The sequence below is a fragment of the Geotrypetes seraphini genome, chromosome 8 (assembly GCF_902459505.1).
Source record: "Geotrypetes seraphini chromosome 8, aGeoSer1.1, whole genome shotgun sequence".
Classification (NCBI taxonomy): Eukaryota; Metazoa; Chordata; class Amphibia; order Gymnophiona; family Dermophiidae; genus Geotrypetes; species Geotrypetes seraphini.
The window spans coordinates 153,868,310-153,888,576 of NC_047091.1; the positions used below are offsets into that span (position 1 = coordinate 153,868,310).

A 20,267-nucleotide genomic window follows, 5' to 3' on the forward strand; every position below is an offset into this window, starting at 1 on the left:
ACACCCTTTACCCGACTTGGCACCAGTGCCGGTGCCCGAAGATCCTCCCTCTTCTGGCGCGGCTGGGCGGTGCGTCGGAGATCCTCCTTTTTCTGGTCTTGGCTGGGCTGGACTGGCTTTGAGCATTTGCGCATGCTCAAAGCCTTCTGGTCTCGCTCTGTCCGAGATTGAGAGCGAGACCAAAAGGCTTTGAGCATATATATATATTAATAATAATATATATATATATATTAATAACTTTATTTTTGTATACCACCATACCCAGAAGAGTTCTAGGCGGTTCACATTGGTTAGAACAAATTACAAGAGGTTACATGCCAAATTGATCATAGAGTTGCGAACAGCAAGGAGAAAGAAGTTACAAATGGGTACATACCAAAATTGATCATAGAGTTGCGAATAGCAAGGAGAAAGTAGTTACAAGCGGTTACATTCCAAATTGATCATAGAATTACGAACTACAAGGAGGAAGAAGGGGGGAGAGGAGGGAGACGGGGGGGGGGAGAAGTTTCGGTAGGAGGTAGGAGGAGGATTGGGATTGAAGGAAGGGGCATTATGGGACTTTAAGGGTCTTGCTCTCGGAATAGGTGGGTTTTAAGTGTTTTTCTGAAGTCGAGGTAGTTGTGGGCTTTGAGGACCATTTGGGCCAGCCAGGGGTTTAGTTTGGCGGCTTGGAAGGGCATAGGTTTTGTCAAGGAATTTTTATATATATATTTGTTGTGAAAGGCAGCAAAAGTTGTACATTCAGCACAGAAAACAAGCACGAACAATACCATATAGAGTGAACTATGAACATCAAGCTGTACATAACCTTGTCAGAAAAAAAAGGAAAACTCTGTGATAGCAGCCAGCTGATCTTCAACCTGGTGGTCTTAGTGGGTAATTGGAGAGGAATGAGGCCCAGTCATTCCTGCCTCTGTCCCCTCTGCCACCAAAATGTCTGTCATGATTTCTAGCAGCAGTCTCAAAGCAGCCATTTTAGATTGGATCTGGCACAGGCAGGAACCATTCCTGCCCAAGTCAACTCCAATCTCAAAATGGCTGCCATGATCTCTAGCAGCAGTTTCACAGGACTGCCATTAGAAATCATGGCAGCCATTTAGGCAACAGAGAGGACATGGAAGGAGCAACTGGACATTGCTCCTTCCCCAACCTCCTACTAAGAAAACCAGGGAGGTGAGGGGGATGGAGGAAGGTGTTGTTATATGCATGGGAGGGGAAGAGGCAGAACAAGGGATTAGCCTCCATATAGTTTCAGTTCCAGCTGAAAATGCACCAACATTTTGGGCTGAAACATGACCAAATATGATTTCAGGCCAGTTTTGGCACCAAAACCAAAATTCACTGCTGCTATCTGAAGGTAAATATGTTCAGTATTGTGTCCTAATTTGTTTTTACCCTGAAAATACCGTAAGTAACAGAATTGGGGACCAATGGGAGAAGCAATAGCACAAGCCATGGCCACTGCAACTTAATGAGCTGAAGGTTAAAAAGTAACAAAAATCCTGTATTAACTTCTAGAATATACATTGGATGTCTATAGAATTGTCCCCACAAACCTTGTCATGTTGAATAGAATTTGTTAACTTGGCTAAAGTTAGGGCTTCCAATTTTAGGTTTTAACTGATGAACTCTCTCTCCTCTGCACTTTTGAAATCAATCAATCACTCAATAAATAAATAAATAAATGAAATGAAATGGTATTTCTTGAATAAACACTAGGTAACCCTCCACTTCTTCTAGTACTCTGTCCACCCCTAACTTCACTGTTATGCTTCATTCAGTTTTTATGACTTTTTTGCACTGACAACTCCTAAGTGATACAAATACATTTGATTCCACTGGGAAAAATACTTGGCCATAGTTCCTGTGGCATGTAAACACTGATAAACATTGAGTTTTTTTGTATTCTCAAAGAACCCTTAGTATGAGATAAGATTGTAACAGTTTTCAGGGTCTTGCCATGTCTGAGTAGAAAGAACTGTGGCTTTCTTCAGGGTATTTATTTGAATTTTGGTGGGAAATCCAAGTTTGAATGTTGAAAATTGGCGGGAGCATTTGTGGTCCCACTTTTAAATTCTGTCAGAAAAGAGGCTGAAACTTTTGAGATGGAGGAAGAAGACATTTGTCCTCAACCCCAGTCTTTTTTTGCGCTAAGTTTCTTTTGGATGAGAGGTTGCTATGCTTTGTTTATGGAAAACCCTTTATTTGCATTGAAGTTATTGGGTTTCTTTCCATTTCTAATGCCTCTTTGATTCTTCTTGGCCACCAACAGTCTTCTTCAAATCTAATTGTATGACCAGTTTCCCTGCCATGGAGGGCTACAGCTGATTTTTCAGTGTCGCATAGCTTATGGTGTCTCTTGTGCTCTTTCAGCCTTTCCTCTATAGTGCATCCAGTTTTACTAATGTAAGATTGGCCACAACTACATGGGATTTCATATACAGTACTCCCCCAATATTCACGGGGGTTCTATTCCAGGAAACCCCGCAAATCTTGAAAAACCGCAAATACGGTTTTTAACGGGGGAGACAGGAGAGGGCAGCCGGAGAGGCATAAAAAGGGTTGCAGGGCAGAGGCTGCGAATTATAGACCGGTGAGTCTCACATCAATAGTGTGCAAACTCATGGAAACACTAATTAAAAGCAAATTGGACACGATCTTGAATGAAGGGAATCTTCGGGATCCCAGTCAGCATGGATTCACCAAGGGTAGGTCCTGCCAATCCAATCTCATCAGCTTCTTTGACTGGGTAACAAGAAAGTTGGACTTGGGAGAGCCTTTGGACGTCGTGTACCTGGACTTCAGTAAAGCTTTTGACAGTGTCCCACACCGCAGGCTGCTAAGCAAGATGGAATCGATGGGGTTAGGAGAGACACTAACTGCATGGGTCAATGATTGGCTGAGTGGCAGACTTCAGAGGGTGGTGGTTAATGGTACCCTCTCTAAAACATCGGAGGTGACCAGTGAAGTGCCGCAGGGCTCGGTCCTGGGTCCACTCCTTTTCAACATATTCATAGGGGATCTGACTCGAGGGCTTCAAGGTAAAATAACACTATTCGCCGATGACGCCAAACTATGAAATATAGTAAGTGAATGCAGTTTACAGAATTATATGGCGCAGGACCTGCTTACATTGGAAAGTTGGTCCTCAACCTGGCAGCTAGGCTTCAATGTAAGAAATGTAAGGTCATGCACCTCGGAAGCGGAAATCCATGCAGGACGTACTTCTTGAACGGAGAAACTTTAACAAGGACTTCAGCAGAACGAGATTTAGGAGTAATCATCAGTGCAGACTAGAGGTCTGCACGGGAACGGGGATCGCGGGGATCCCGCGGGTCCCGCGGGGATCCCGCGGGTTCCCCCCCTGGCCCACGGGACTCCCACGGGGACGCCCCCTGGCCCACGGGACTCCCACGGGGATGCCCCCCTGACCCACGGGACTCCCACGGGGACGCCCCCTTGCCCACGGGACTCCCACGGGGATGAAAACAACCTACCTAAATTCTGGCGATGCAAGTCTGGCGTCGGGTCGGGAAATAGCCATGTTGAGCAGTGAGCTCAGCACGTACACAGATGAAAGCCTTGCTTGCTGATTGGTCCGGCGGCCCCGTCCCACCGTGCCGCCGGACCAATCAGCAAGCAAGGCTTTCATCTGTGTACGTGCTGAGCTCACTGCTCAGCATGGCTATTTCCCGACGCGGGCATTAGGCTGTTTTTTGTCATTTCGGGTGGGGGATGGCAGCGGCAGCGGCAGCAGCAGCCTGAAAAAGAAATCATCCTGGCCGGGTTCGGTGTCATGCTCCGGAGCTTCTACAGCCTTCCTATCTCCCTCTCCCTTCTACCTGCGGCTCTCTTCGGCAACGATCGACACAAGCTTCTGGCGTCGGGGCCTACCCTCTGCGAGTCCCGCTTGTTTCAACTTCCTTTTTCCACAAAGGTGGGACTCGTAGAGGGAAGGCCTCGATGTCGGCAGCTTGTCTTGATCACCGCTGCTGACGAGTTGCTTAAGAGAGCCGCGGAGCAGGGGGGTGTTGCCAGGTGCAGGTAGAAGGGAGAGGGCCAGATGCAGGACTCGTGAGTGAGGGAGCAGAAGAGAGAGAGAAAGAGAGAGGGGAGGGAAACAAAAGGAAATATTTCATACTGGGCTGGGCCGGAGTGGAGGGAGGGTGGAAAGATTCTGGCAGTAACAAAGGAAAAGGGGGGAAAACTGAAAATGGAGATAGTGACACAAAGAAGAGAAAGGGTAAGCAGGACCTACTGAATAAGGATAGAGATACAGAGGGGACATGAAGAGGAGGTGAAAAAGAGACATAGAAGTAATGCTGAAAAAGTGGGGGGGGGGGAGATAAAGACATTGAAAGGGCAAATGGTGAATATGGGGTAAAGACAAGGACAGAGACAAATGAAGATTCTGAAAAAGTGGTGAGATAGGGATATAGGTGAGATGGACACAAAGAAGGGTGATGCTGGAAAATAGGTGGAATGGTAATTCTGACAGACACAGAAGGGAAATGCTGGATCAAGGAGAGATGGGGCTCAGGCTGGATGGAATGAGGAGAAATGCCTTGTTGGCCCGGAACTTCCTCTCCTACGTCAGAATTGACGTCAGGGAGCGGAATGCTGGTCAGCGCGACGCTTCTGCAGGGAAAGCTTGGGACAGCGGTGGCTTGGGGACTATTCCCCGATGGCGGTGGCAGCAAACCGAGTGGCTTGGGGGAGGGCACGGAGAAAGAAAGAAAGGGGGCAGACAGAGAGACAGAAAGAAGGGGGAACAGGGAGACAGAAAGAAAAAGTTGGGGGAGAGAATGAGGTCTGGAGGAGAGGAAACATACAGGAGGCTGAAAGAAAGGAAGAAAGATTGGATGCACAGTCAGAAGAAGAAAGTGCAACCAGAGACTCATGAAATCACCAAACAGCAAAGATAGGAAAAATGATTTTATTTTCAATTTAGTGATCAAAATGTGTCTGTTTTGAGAATTTATATCTGCTGTCTATATTTTGCACTATGGCTCCCTTTTACTAAACCGCAATATTGTTTTTTAGCGCAGGGAGCCTATGAGCATTGAGAGCAGCGCGAGGCATTCAGCGTAACTCCCTGTGCTAAAACCTACTATTGTGGTTTAGTAAAAAGGGAGGGGGTGTATTTGTCTATTTTTGTATTTTGTTACCGAGGTGACATTGCATAGAGTCATCTGCCTTGGGAAATGTATATGGCAGATATCTTTGTTTTGTGTTCAAAAGAAAAGGAAATGCATTTCTGGTTTTATTTCTACAGTGTTGAAGTACTTGTTGGCCCTTGCTGTGACTGGTGGGGATCCCCAAGCACCGCCAGCAGAGGACCTCCTCTAGAGATGGTCAGAACTCCCCTCCACCAAGCGCAGCAGTTGCTGGCAGCATCCATGAGCCACTGAGGTGCCAGCATCTGTGACTCAGGGACGCTACTGCTGCCTGCCAAGCTTGGCAAAAGGGACCCCAGGCCAACTGCAAAGGAAGTCCTCAGCTGACAGTTTGTGGGTTCTCATCAGCTGAGTATTTATATTTTATATTTACATTAGAGGTTCTGGTAGAAACCCATTTACAAAGTATGTATTCTTCCCAATTAATATTTCCAAATTAATAGTCTCTTTGCTTATTTGTAAATGGGTCTCTACCAGAGCCTTTAATTCAGTAGCATAATTAAATAAAATAACTATTTCTGAAGTTTATAGGGAAGGATGGTGACGGAGGGGATTCCTCGCGGGGACGGGTGGGGACGGAGGGGATTCCTCGCGGGGACGGGTGGGGACGGAGGGGATTCCTCGCGGGGACGGGTGGGGACGGAGGGATTCCTCACGGGGACGGGTGGGGACGGAGGGATTCCTCACGGGGACGGGTGGGGATGGGTGGGATTTTGGCGGGGACGGGTGGGGACGGGTGGGATTTCTGTCCCCGCGCAACTCTCTAGTGCAGACATGAAAACTGCCAATCAAGTGGAGAAGGCTTCATCTAAGGCAAGGCAGATATTAGGTTGTATCAATAGAAGTTTCGTCAGCCGAAAGCCTGAAGTCATAATGCTGTTGTACAGGGCCATGGTGAGACCTCATCTGGAGTACTGTGTGCAATTCTGGAGGACACATTACAGTAAAGATGTGCGCAGAATTGAATCGGTTCAGCGGACGGCCACCAGGATGATCTCGGGGCTCAAGGATCTCTCGTACGAAGAGAGACTGAACAAATTGCAGCTCTACACTCTCGAGGAACGTAGGGAGAGGGGAGACATGATCGAAACATTTAAGTACCTCAAGGGACGTATCGAAGTGGAAGATGATATTTTCTTTCTCAAGGGACCCTCGGCCACAAGAGGGCACCCGCTCAAACTAAGGGGCGGAAAATTTCATGGCGACACCAGAAAGTATTTCTTCACAGAAAGAGTGGTTGATCATTGGAACAAGCTTCCAGTGCAGGTGATCGAGGCAGACAGCGTGCCAGACTTTAAGAATAAATGGGATACCCATGTGGGATCCTTACGAGGGTCAAAATAAGGAAATTGGGTCATTAGGGCATAGATGGGGTGGGTAAGCAGAGTGGGCAGACTTGATGGGCTGTAGCCCTTTTCTGCCGTCATCTTCTATGTTTCTATGAGGGAGCACCGGCGAGTGAAGGAAATCACTCGCGGTATGCTCAGACCGCCTCTTCCTGCACTAAAGTCAGGCCTCACCAATCAGGAGCTGCTTTGACACACAGCTCCTGATTGGTGAGGCCCGACTTTAGTGCAGGAAGAGGCAGTCGAAGCATACCGCGAGTGATTTCCTTCACTTGCCAGTGCTCCGGCTGCTCTCTCCTGCCTCTCCGGCTGCCCTCTCCTACCCGGTCATTTGCGGTCGGAAAATACTGCAAATGACTGGGATTGCGAATCGCCGACTGCGAATGACCGGGGGAGCACTGTACTCAAAGGGTTTAGAGCAGAGGTAACCGGTCTTTCATATATGTGAGTGCGTATGTAAGTTTCTGTGGTGCATTGTAAGCTGTTTTGATGTTTTTCTTTAGTACCCTGAAGAAAGCCACTGTATGATGTCTGAAATGTCAGTTCTTTCTACTCAGACGCGGCAAGACCCAGAAAATTGTTATAATCATGACGCCAGCCGCGGAAGCCTAAGAGAACACGTGGAGGGGCATAATCGAAAGGGACATCTAAGTCCGTTTCCATCTAAGTCACAAGTCGTCCAAAGTAAAAAACAGCCTAGGACAAATTTTCGAAAAATACGTCCAAAATTATTTTCTTTCGAAAATCATCTAACTATACATCCTGCCAATCTGATCGTCCAAGTCACTAAATCGTCCATCTTTATACCACATTTTCGTCCAACTTTTCATCCAAGTCAAAAATGCCTAGAACAGCGATGGCGAACCTATGGCACGCGTGCCAACTGTGGCACGCGAAGGCCTTGCAGCTGGCACGCGCAGGGCCGCCATCAGGGCAGTACTACCAGGGGGTGCACAGGAGAGAGCGCTGAACGGGGACGATGGGGGACCCGCGGGGTTAAATATAACTCGAGCCGCGAGGCTCGTCTTCTACTCCGACTGCCCTGCCGCTCACACAGCCGATCGGAAATCTTCCCCGACGTCAGCGCTGACGTCGGAGGGAGGGCTTAAGCAAAGCCCGCCCTCCGACGTCAGCGCTGACGTCGGGGAAGACTTCTGGTCGGCTATGTGTGCGCGGCGGGACAGGCAGGAAATAGAAGACAAGCCTACGCGGCTCGAGCTACATTTTGCTGAGAAAGTTGCTAAGATGGGCTGGGAGACAAACGGGGAACACAAAAGGGGGAGGGAGTGCGTTTTGGACACAAGGCATGAACTTGGGAGAAAGGAAGGGAGGGAAAGAGATGCTGAGGTGGGGGAGGGAATGGGTTTTTGCACACAGAAGGCATGGACTTGGGAGAGAGGAAAGGAGGGAAAGAGATGCTGAGGTGGGGGAGGGAATGGGTTTTTGTACACAGAAGGCATGGACTTGGGAGAGAGGAAGGGAGGGAAAGAGATGCTGAGGTGGGGGAGGGAATGGGTTTTTGGACACAAGGCATGAACTTGGGAGAGAGGAAGGGAGGGAAAGAGATGCTGAGGTGGGGGAGGGAATGGGTTTTTGGACACAAGGCATGGACTTGGGAGAGAGGAAGGGAGGGAAATAGATGCTGAGGTGGGGGAGGGAATGTGTTTTTGGACACAGAAGGCATGGACTTGGGAGAGAGGAAGGGAGGGAAAGAGATGCTGAGGTGGGGGAGGGAATGTGTTTTTGGACACAGAAGGCAAGGACTTGGGAGAGAGGAAGGGAGGGAAAGAGATGGTTGTGTACACGGGGAATAGAAGAAAGGAGAATTTTTGGTCATAGGGAGGGAGTGAGGTACAGACAGTGGCATACCAAGGTGGGGGTGGGGGTGGTCTGCCCCGGTTTTACGCCCCAAGGGGGTGCACAGCTGGCCACCCTCCAGTGTTCTTCCTAGGCTGGCAAACTGCGTCTCTTTAGCCACTTGAGTGCCACCGCCGCCATTGGGAACAGGCCGGTGCCAAGTTCTCCCTGCTTTTCCCTGTGGGGCCGACCAACTCTCGCCACCAGCGTCAATTCTGATATCGGAGAGGACGTTCTGGGCCAGCCAATCGCTGCCTGGCTGGCCCAGAACGTCCTCTCCGATGTTAGAATTGACGTCGAGTGGCGAGAGTTGGTCGGCCCCGTGGGGAAGAGAAGCAGGGCGAACTCGGCGCCGGCCTATTCCCGATAGCGGCAGTGGCAGCCTATTCCCCAGTGGCGGTGGCAGCATTTTCCCAATGGTGGTGGCATAGGGGAGGGCAAGGAGAAAGAAAGAAAGGGGGGGGACAGGGAGCCAAAAAAAAAAAAGAAAGAGGGCTGGGTGAAACAAAGAAAAATGGGGCACGGAGAGAGAGAGAAAGACAGACATACAGAATGAAAGGGGGTATGGAGAGAGAGAAAAAGAAAGAAGGGGGCAGGGTGAAACAAAGAAAAAGTTTGGGGAGGGAATGAGGTCTGGAGGAGAGAAAGCATACAGGAGGCTGAAAAAAGGGAAGAAATATTGGATGCACAGTCAGAAGAATAAAGTGCAACCAGAGACTGATGAAATTACCAAAGGTAGGAAAATGATTTTATTTTCAATTTAGTGATCAAAATGTGTCCGTTTTGAGAATTTATATATGCTGTCTATATTTTGCACTATGGCCCCCTTTTACTAAATCACAATAGCGTTTTTTAGCGCAGGGAGCCTATGAGCTTCAAGAGCAGCGTGGGGCATTCAGCGCAGGTCCCTGCGCTAAAAACCGCTATCGCTGTTTAGTAAAAAGGGAGGGGGAATATTTGTCTATTTTTGTATAGTTGTATAGAGGTGACATTGCATAAAGTCATCTGCCTTGACCTCTTTGAAAACCCGCAGAATATAAATGATAATTAACATTTTCTCTGCGTACAGCGTGCTTTGTGTTTTTAAAATTTTATTGTTGGTAGATCATTTTGACTTGGCCACAAAGGTAAGGGGGAGGGAGGGGAGCTGCTGAAAGAGTCTACCTTGACGTGGTTGCAGGCTTACAAATCTTTTGGTCAAAGAGTGCGGCGACAGAGAAAAGTATGTGTGTATTCGGCCCATGAATGAAATCATTAAAACATTATAAATTGCCAATAAATTGAAATGAAAACCAAAGGATTGTGAATCAAATTGATTCTCTGACAATACAAAGATTCCAACCTTTAAAAATGATGTTACATAGTTCAGGCAACTTTATAAAGAGTTTTTAGATACTAAAATCTTGTTATTAAGGTTTAATTGACGTGTTGGCACTTTGAGGAAATTCTTTGGTTTTGTGCGGCAGTTTGGGCACTCGGGCTCAAAAAGGTTAGCCATCACTGGCCTAGAACGAGCCCTGTTGGACATGGGAGGGGTCTGCAAAGTGATGGACTGAACATACAGACATGCCACCTAAATAGTGGGGTACCTTACAGGGCATTGCTGTGAACTTCACAAAAAGGGTGCCATGTCACTACAGCTCCCGCACGCTATCAAAGAGCCGCGCACCCGCTGCTGTTCAGTTTCGATCTTCTGCTCTGACGCAACCGGAAACAGGAAGTTGCAGCAGAGCAGAAGATTGAACACTGAGCAGCCGCGCATGTGCGGCTCTTTGAGAAAGCGTGCAGGTCGCCGAAAAAGAAAACCTACAAACTAAGGTGAGGAGAAGAGAGAGAGCTGGCTAAACACTAGGATCGATTGGGCAGGCGGGTGGTGGCTGCGGGGACCGTGCGATCGCTCGTGTTCCCGGCTCACACTGGAAGGAGGGAGTGAAAGGGAAAAGGATTCTGGGCCAAGGGGATGAAGAGGGAAAGAAAAACTCACAGCAGGAAAGAAAGGGAAGGACAAGCAGGTGAGCCAGATGCTAGAAGCAGGGGGGAGGGGGGAAGAAAGAGGGAAGAAAGCTAGATGGGGTTGAAAAGAAGAGACACACTGGTATGGAAGAGGAAGATAGGGGAAATCTGGACACAGGAAGGTAACAGAAAGAGGGGAAATTATGTGCATGGGGCATAGGGACAGAGACATAAAGGGGACATGCCATGGGGATGGTATATGGACACAGGGGGGGCAATGGCAGATACATAGGGGAGATATTAGAAATGGAGAAAATAGGAGCACAAAAGTGAGATGGTTTGTGGGGATGGGACAGGGACCGAGCTCGCAGGCTCCAGTGGCTTGCACAAATTACATTGTAACGTGCCATGAAAATAAGAGAGAGGAAGGTAGATAGATAGGCCACGCGAGAGGAGCTGAAGGGTAGTAGAAAGGAACAGATGGTAAAGGAGGGAGGGAAGGGTGGTAGTGAAAAGGAATAGGACAGACATTGAAGGAGGGTGGAGAGGAACAGATCCCGAAGGGAAATGTGGAAGACAGAGTGGGAAGAAGACAGATGCCAGACTATGGGGGAGCGGAGGGAAGAAGATGGGTGCTAGACCAATTGGGGGGGGGGGGTGAAGGGAGAGGCACAGTAACAGCAAATGGAAGACACAGAGAGAAGACACACAGTGGATGGAAGGAATTGAATGAGAAGATGTGGAAAGCAGAAACCAGACAACAAAGGTAGAAAAAAAAATTATATTTATTTATTTATTTTTTGCTTTAGGATAAAATAGTATATTAGTTGTGTTGATAAAAATTTATAAACAAAGCCCTGCCAGCTGAACATCTCTTTCTCTAGTTCAGCAGCAGGAACTTTGATTTATAAGAAAGGAATAAGCTAAATATTACAGTACTAAGGCTTAAATGGATGCAGTGGGGATGGTGACGGGGCGGTGAATGGGATGGCAGTGGCGGTGACGGGGCGGTGAAAGGGATGGCGGTGACGGGGCGGTGAAGGGAATGGCGGTGACGGGGCGGTGCAGAAGATGATGGGCCGGGGACGGGGCGGTGACGGGGACAGATTTTTTCCCCGTGTCATTCTCTAGTTATTAATGTTCTGGAGGCTGAATTTTAAAGGTGTGATTAATATTTTTATGGGGGTGGAGGGGTTGGGGGTAACTGGGATAGTGTGTGGGGTCTATTTTATGTGTTTTCAGTGCTTATCTGGTGACTTTAGGTGGGTTGTTGTGACCATGTTTTACATGGTCTAAGTCATAACGTCCAAGTTCTGTTGATCGTGGGCTGTATAACTTTCGGTTATACATGCTGTACGACTAAATCTAAGCCAAACTCCCACCTTCGACACGCCTCCTGAAACGCCCCGTTTAGCTTTGGTCATTCAGCAGCATTATGTAGGCCTAGGTTGTTTAGAAATATGTCCAAAACCCGTTTTTATTATCGGCACTTGGACGTATTTGGGAAATGTTTGTCCAAGTGCCAACTTAGGCCGATTTTTGGACGTTTTTCTCTTTTAATTATGAGCCCCATAGGAAATAAGTCCTTGCTCTTTAGAGCAGGGGTAAGCAACCTCAGTCTTCAAGAGCCCCAACGCAGTTAGGCTTTCAGGATTTCCCTAATAAACATGCATGAAATCTATTTGCATGTACTACCTTCATTGTATGCAAATTGACCTCATGCAATTTTGTTGGGGAAATCTTGAAAACCCAACTAAGTTGCAGCCCTCAAGAACCAAGATTGCTCACCCCTGCTTTAGAAGTTAGTCTAGTCAAGACAAACATAACAGGACAAAAGATTCTGTAAAAACATGTGTGGTTTTCAGGTTCATTAAAATGAAGTTATTTGCTGATGAGTAGCAAGGAATGCAAGCTTTCTTCCTCATGCTTTTTTCTTATTGCTGGTATTTCAGAGAGGGTCTCTTTAAGAATCTGTATCTTTCCTGATCTATATGCACCATGTACTACTTTAATTAAAAGATATCGGAGACATAAAAAGAGGGGGGGGGGCAAGATTTGTATAAATCAAGCCTCACGGGGATTGGAAAATATTTCCACTTCCAAATGCCTTTCTACTTTTGTCCAATCATGGTTTGCATGTTTAATGACATATTGAATATCATTACCCATCTGTTTCATTATACAGTACTCTCCCTCTCCTTATACCATAATGGAGATGCTCTATATTCTCAGCTGCCCGTGCAGTATTTCTGTTCAGCAATGAAGGAAGGATGAGAAGCGAGACTGCAAGAAGCCCTGGAGGCAGCATTCAGGATGATCACAGCCCAAACAGTCTGAAAAGAGAACATAAAAAAATGAAGCTGGGGAGAAGGGGGTATTGCAGGGGAAATCAACAGATGGGATTTTACATAGCAGGGAAGGACGCCCTTGAGAGGTCCAACAGGCATGCATGAAAGAAGACTTCGTCCTATTACCTTTTGACTTTTTGTTCATGCAAAGCTCATTTTAAAATGAGTCTGGAAGATTATCAGCAAACATCATCATAACACAAAAATTAATAAATGCTTTTTAAACAAAATTACAACTCTCAAACCCTTTTCAAATATTCAGTGAGCTCTTTGCTCGGTCTCCTGAGGGCTCTCTGCTGTGACCTCTTGCTGTGTTTACTTCTGTTTGCAGGAAATGGGTTAATCTGTGATGACTGTTCCTTCCATCTGAATGTTACAGGAAATAGGTTGTCCTTTTATTTGTTTTTATTTTTCAGTGGATTTTTTTTAACAGTTTGTGTCCCCCAACTTATTCTCTCGGCGAATACTACCTTGTTCTCTTTTCTGTAATTTGTGAAAATATCAACTTGTGAGCAGTTTATAGAGTGACACACAATGGTGCTCCCTTTTTCTCACACCTGTTTAAAATGTGGTCGTTATCGTTTGGAAATGCTTCCTAGCTACTCCAAGCCAATTTAACAGTTTATAGCTAAGAAAAATTGTTACAGTTGAAGAAAGAAAAGTCCTTAGAAGCTCGACAGTACGCTTTAGATATCTATTGGAGAAATGTAATATTCTTGAATCCAAAATTGTTATTAATTATCCTTTTCAGTTGAATAATTTATTCATTACAAGGGAATTTTTTTAACTTTTTTTTTTTTTTCACAAAGGTATACATGTCCTTTTGTGGAGAAGTTCTCTATTGACATTGAAACTTTTTATAAACCAGACTCAGGAGACCATGTCAACGTATTTAACCTTTCTCCTACTGAAAAAAGACAGACAATTCTAGGTAACATCTCCTTTTTTAAAACTTTTAAACTGCTGTTTAACATAATAATACAGTATATATATTTTTTGTACATTTTAAACTTGGACTACATTATTGTATTTATGAAAGTGTTTGGCTCATGCTTACAGGTATGATTCACCTACTGTATGCTAGTGAAAACTGCTATAGGACAGGGCTACACAAACATTTTGAATGGAGATCAGAAACTTCAGTTATCTAAAACCAGTGTCTACAAACTACTCTGGGTACATCATGTCCCGTGTGTGGTTTTTTTTTTTTGGGGGGGGGTTTGTATACTTAATCAAGTACCATTTAATAAATATAAAATAAAATGCTTATTTACTCTCTTTGCCTGAGCATTATATTTTTACAATTTGTTTTGGACCCTCTTTCTTTATTCTACCTTACTCTTTTTTTCCCTCTCTTTCCATGGTCTCCTACCTTTTTAACATTTCTTCTCCCATGTCCATCATCCATCGTCAATCTCGCCCTCCCCTTCTCCTGTGGATGTAGCGTCTCTCCTTTTCCATCTTCCCCCTTCCCATGAGTTCATCATCTCCTTCCTTCCCTTGAAGATCTTTATAAATTCATGGGTCCATCTAGCATCTCTTGCTCCCTCCGGGTCCCTCTCCTGTACCTTTACAGGCAATCAGTAGCCCAGCAATTCAAACAGGTGGCTTCTGGCTGGATCCATGGTCTTCCCTTTGTTGCACACTGTCTGAGTGGAAACAGGAAGTTCAATCAGAGGAGATGGGAAGTAGCTGAGAAAAGGCTCCAGATCCAACAAGACGCTACCTATTTGAATCACTCTGGCTGCCAGGAGAGGGAAAGATGCTGGATAGACCCAGAGTGGGAGGAGGTCTGGACTGGGGGTAAAGAAGAGGAGGGTGAGATGCCAGCATTTCTGGCCGTGGCATCAGGGCAAAAAAAAGCACTATGGCAGTCCATACAGGAAAGCTTGGTAGTCTGGATTGCCAACTACAATCCCCCTTCCCCTGCCTTTTGAGTAGCCCTGTTATTTTTGATAGGCTCCTTATGGTGTTCCACTACAATAACCTCCATAAAGGAACTGTCATCTCATGTAATGCCTGAAGGACCTGCTTGAAGCACCTCTTGGGGAGGTGTTGGCTTCTTCAGGAAAATGTCAGGTGTTGTCTGCTTGGCATGTCTTTTCTTCATAAATCTGCCTATAAGCAAAAAACAGTGCATGAGCATTCCTTTCAATCAGCGAAAACCATTCAGTGTTTGGTTCCATCTCTTCAGCATCTTTCAGCAACTGATTTAAGTCTGCAAAACATTTGGCTAGCCCCTTCACAGTGAGCTTCTTGTGGACTTCTTGTGCAGTTTCTCTTGCCTCTTCCTCAGCTATTCTTTGTTTCAACAGCTGTAGCAGCTCTTCATTTGTAAGCTCCTCAGGAACCACCTCTAGGAGTTCTTCTATGTCATCATCAATGTCAGGTTCAGGTTACTGTTTGTCATGTCAACAACAGCTCTATTAATTCTGGAAATTTATTCATCCCTTTCAAATCCCTTGAAGTCTTGCACAAACCTCTTCAATAATTTCTTCCATATGTCATTCATGAACTCTTTGGTGACATCATCTCATGCCCAAGCAAAGTTCTTTATGGCATAGTAAATATTGTACTCCTTCCAGAACTCTATCATTGTCTTGCCAGTGTTTCTCGAGGCGTCACCCGCAAGTCTTGTCGGGTTCCCTCGAGTGATTCTTCCTCCCCTGAGGCGCTGAGGACCTTTCGGGGGTCCCGGCCGGGGGGTCGTGTTTCCCCCGCTACTGGGGCGAAGCTTGTCTCTTCTAAAAAGCCCTGGTCTTCCCCACCCTGTTGGGGCAGGTCTCCAATTTCGAGACCATCTACACACACGCTTGTCCTCGAATTGGACTCTAGTGTTTGTTCCCCATCGAGAAGCTTGCCGGCTTCTAAGGGGCCTGCTTCGAAGCCTGTTGGGGATTTTTCCTATACCCCGTCTTCTCCGAAGCTCTCTCAATGATTTCCTCGGACTCCGGGGTTTTCCCCAGTCCATTTGGCGCGGGGCCGTTCTTTGATGCCCCCTACCCGCCTTAGCCGAACCTCTTCCGTCTCCCATTCACGGGACTCTGAGGCTCCGGCTTACAATTCCAGAGAGGTTTCTCCCTCTTTCTCGGCTATGCCCCGATCTCGGTCGGAGTCTCCTCCGGAGGATGAATCCTCTTCTCGGACCTCCTCCTTTTCTCGTTTCATCTCTGACATGGGCAGAGCTCTGAAATTGAATCTTCAGTCCGACTCCCACTTTATGCAGGAATACCTGGCAGAACTGGGAGTTGACAATGTGCCTAGGGAAGCACTTCGCCTTCCCTTGCATCAAGTTCTTCGGCAGATGTTTCTCCGGAACCTGGAGTCACCTTATACTGTCACAGCTATTCCCTCCAAGCTGGAGTCCTGTTACCGGACTACCCCCGTTAAAGGGTTTGAGGGTGCTCAGCTTTCCCACCAATCCTTGGTGGTTGAGTCTTCCGTGAAGAAGTCTAACCCCTCGAAGGTCTATGCTGCTGTCCCCCCTGGCAGGGAGGGCCGTACGATGGACAAATTTGGTCGTCGTCTTTATCAGAACTCGATGATGGTGAACCGTGTCCTCAACTACAGTTTCTTCTTCTCGTCCTACCTTCGTTTCTATATTGATGCCCTCCACTCGTTCCGGGAGGTCTTCCCAGAGCCTCGACGCTATGAGTTTCGTCTCCTTGTGCAGACCCTCTCTCAGCTCCGCCTGTATATGTTTCAGGCCTCTTACGACACCTTTGAATTATCCTCGAGAGCCACAGCCTTTGCGATCGCTATGCGTTGTCTCGCTTGGCTCCGGCTTGTGGATATGGATCCGAATCTACAAGATCATCTTGCCAATCTCCCATGTGTGGGTCATGAGCTCTTCGATGATTCCATCGAGGCAGCCACGAAGCGCCTCTCAGACCATGAGCGGTCCTTTATGTCTCTGGTGCAACTTAAACTGAATGCCCCTCCGGTTCGCCAATATAAAATTCCTCTCTGGAGGTATCCACAGAAATCCATTCCTGCTTTCTCTAGGCCTCCTTCAAAACGGCCTCCGCAGCAGCAGCGTCAACCTAAGTCTCAGCCGCCAGCCCCGGTCAAGTCCGAGCCGTCCTTTTGAAAATTCCAGTTCGAGCCTTCGGGCTCCCTTCCTCATGCAGCCTTCCCCATTTCCCATTGGGGGTCATCTCCATCATTTCTTTGCCCAATGGGAAAATCTTACTACCAACAGTTGGGTACTGTCTATCATCAAGGAGGGGTACTCCCTCCACTTCCGTCGCATACCCCTGGACCTGCCTCCAAAAGAGTTTCCTTCTGCTCAGTCTCAGCTTCCTCTCCTTCTGCAGGAAGCTCAGGCACTTCTTCGCCTGCGGGCGGTCGAGAAGGTTCCCCAAGCACTGTAAAACTCCAGATTTTACTCCCGGTAATTTCTGGTACCCAAGAAAATGGGGGATCTGCGTCCGATCCTGGACCTCCATGCGCTGAACAAGTTTCTGGTACGGGAACGATTCAGAATGCTCACCCTTCCCACTATGTATCCCCTCTTGGACGAGGGGGACTGGCTGTGCTCACTGGACCTCAAGGAGGCGTAAACGCACATTCCGATACATCCGGCATCTCGCCGGTATTTGAGATTCCGGGTGCAGGATCTCCATCTCCAGTATCGTGTTCTTCCCTTCGGCCTGGCGTCCTCTCCGAGGGTCTTCACGAAATGTCTGGTTGTGGTGGCTGTGGCCCTGCGCCTCCGTGGCCTCCAGGTGTTTCCCTAACTCGACGACTGGTTAATCAAAGCGTCCTATCGCAACGAAGTCCTGCGAGCGACGGAACAGACAATCTTACTTTTTCAGAGTCTCGGCTTCGAGGTGAATTCTCCCAAGTCCCACCTCTGTCCGTCTCAGTCTCTCAAGTTCATTGGAGCGGTCCTGGACACGGTGCATCTCCGCTCCTTCTTGCCTCGACCTCGTCAGGAGGCCCTTATCCGGTTGTGCCGAATGATGACCCATCTGCACTCAGCGCCGGCTCGGCTCATGATGGTCCTCCTAGGTCACATGGCCTCCACGGTTCATGTGACTCCTTTTGTCAGACTTCACCTCCGTATTCCTCAATGGACTCTGGCGTCCCAGTGGAACCCGGTTCGGGATCCTCTCTCTCGACACATTGTCGTGACTCCTTCGTTGAGGAAGTCTCTCCATTGGTGGATGCTCTCTTCCAATTTTTCCAGAGGTTTTCTATTCCATGCTCCTCCTCCGCAGAAGGTCCTCACGATGGACTCATCGACCTATGCTTGGGGGGCTCATCTGGACGGTCTGCGCACCCAGGGTCTTTGGTCCCGGGCCGACTGCCTTTGTCACATCAATCTTCTGGAGCTTCGAGCGATTTTCCTCTGAAAGCTTTTTGTCACCTACTTCGCAACCGGGTAGTGCTGGTTCGCATGGACAACCAGGTCGCCATGTATTATATCAACAAACAGGAGGGCACGGGGTCCCTGTCCCTGTGCCTGGAGGCAATACGGCTCTGGGATTGGGCCGTCCGCCGCAACATATTCATTCGAGCTGTCTACATTCAGGGCCAGTGGAACTGTCTGGCAGACAAGTTGAGTCGTCTTCTGCAGCCTCATGAGTGGTCTCTCCACTCTGTAACCCTGCGTCAGGTGTTTGCTCATTGGGAGACTCCGGATATCGATCTGTTCACATCCCCCCTCAATCACAAGTTGCTCCGCTTCTGCTCCAGGGTTTACACCCCTCTCAGGATCGAGGCGGATGCTTTCCTTCTAGATTGGATGAACGCGTTACTGTATTCGTTCCCTCCATTCCCTCTGATTATACAGACTCTCGTCAAGCTCAAGTCTTTGCATGCCACCATGATTCTGATAGCTCCTCGGGGGCCTCGGCAACCTTGGTTCTCCCTTCTGTTGCAACTCAGTACCAGGGAGCCTCTTCTGCCTATATTTCCTTCTCTGCTTACGCAGAGTCAGGGTTCTCTGCTTCATCCCAGCCTCCAGTCTCTGCACAACAGCTTGTTTCCTCGAGACTTAATACCATCATTCCAGCTCTCCCAGCCTGTCCTGGATGTCCTGGAGATGTCTCGGAAGGTGTCCACTTGCCAATGTTACCATCAGAAGTGGACCCGCTTTTCCTCCTGGTGTGCTGCTTGACAGCTGGAGCCTCTCTTGCCTCCTTATCTGCTGTCCTGGAATATCTGTTACACTTGTCTGGCGCTGGACTCCAGTCCTCTTCGGTTCGAGTCCACCTTAGTGCCATTGCTGCTTTTCATCAGCCGATTGATGGGAAGCCTATCTCTGGTCATCCTGTGGTCTCCCACTTCATGAAAGGACTTTTCCACGTTCATCCACCCCTTAAACCTCCTCCGGTGGTTTGGGACCTAAACGTGGTCCTTGCACAATTGATGAAACCGCCGTTTGAGCCGCTGGCATGGGCTCACTTGAAGTATCTTACTTGAAAGGTTGTGTTCCTTATTGCTCTCACTTCTGCCCGTCGGGTCAGTGTGCTTCAAGCCTTGGTTGCGGACCCACCTTTCACTGTCTTCCATCATGATAAGGTGGTCCTCAGTACCCATCCTAAGTTCTTGCCCAAGATTGTTTCTGATTTTCACATCAACCAATCCATTGTTCTTCCTGTGTTTTTTCCAAAGCCCCATTCTCACCCTGGAGAAGCGGCTCTGCATTCTCTTGATTGTAAGCGTACGCTGGCCTTCTACTTGAAGCGCTCCACTCCTCACCGTACTGCTCCACAGCTGTTCATCTCCTTCGATCCCAATCGTTTGGGTCGCTCTGTTTCTAAGCGGACCATTTCTAACTGATTGGTCGCTTGTATCTCTTTCTGTTACGCTCAGGCTGGTCTCTCCCTGCCGGGTCGAGTCACAGGCCACAAGGTCAGAGTGATGGCGGCGTCCGTTGCTTTCCTCCGCTCGACTCCCATCGAGGAAATCTGTAGGCTGCCACTTGGTCCTCGGTTCATACGTTCACCTTGATGCTTTTTCCAGGCGTGACGGCTGCTTTGGTCAGTCTGTTTTACGGCATCTGTTCTCCTGAATTGCCAATTTTCCCTCCATCCCATTGTAGTTAGCTTGGAGGTCACCCACTTGTTGAGAATATGCTGCCTGCTTGTCCTGGGATAAAGCACAGTTACTTACCGTAACAGGTGTTATCCAGGGACAGCAGGCAGATATTCTCGCAACCCACCCACCTCCCCGTGGTTGGCTTCTTTGCTTGCTATCTGAACTGAGGACACGCTGAGGAGACGCATGCCCTAGGCTGGGCGGGAGGGGCACGCGCGCATACGCGGGCCAATCGCAAGCCTAAAGGTCTTCGAGCAAGTCTGCTTGTGAAAATGTCCGCTAGGGGGCTTCGTCAGTGACATCACCCACATGTTGAGAATATCTGCCTGCTGTCCCTGGATAACACCTGTTACGGTAAGTAACTGTGCTTTATTGGCTTCCGTGGACATACAAGGGTTGATATTTAGCCTGTGGCAGTGAGTGGCTTAAAATTGCTTCCAACTGTGGGCTGGCCTAATCCCAGATACTCAATAGCAGGCCAAGAACAGCTCTTGGCATTGAATATCTGGGTATGTTTGCTGACCTGGAAGTTAACA

The 20,267-nt window shown here is 47.9% G+C and overlaps 1 protein-coding gene across 7 annotated transcripts in view; it reads left to right on the forward strand.

Moving 5' to 3' along the window:
* The window catches only part of PITPNM2 (phosphatidylinositol transfer protein membrane associated 2), a 489,035-nt gene that overhangs the window by 287,137 nt on the left and 181,631 nt on the right, over window positions 1–20,267 (forward strand). For all 7 annotated transcript variants that reach the window (XM_033953942.1, XM_033953939.1, XM_033953943.1 and 4 more), the window contains exon 4: window positions 13,494–13,615. In XM_033953942.1, coding sequence (XP_033809833.1) covers window positions 13,494–13,615 — 122 coding nt within the window. The remainder of the gene's footprint in view (window positions 1–13,493; window positions 13,616–20,267) is intronic.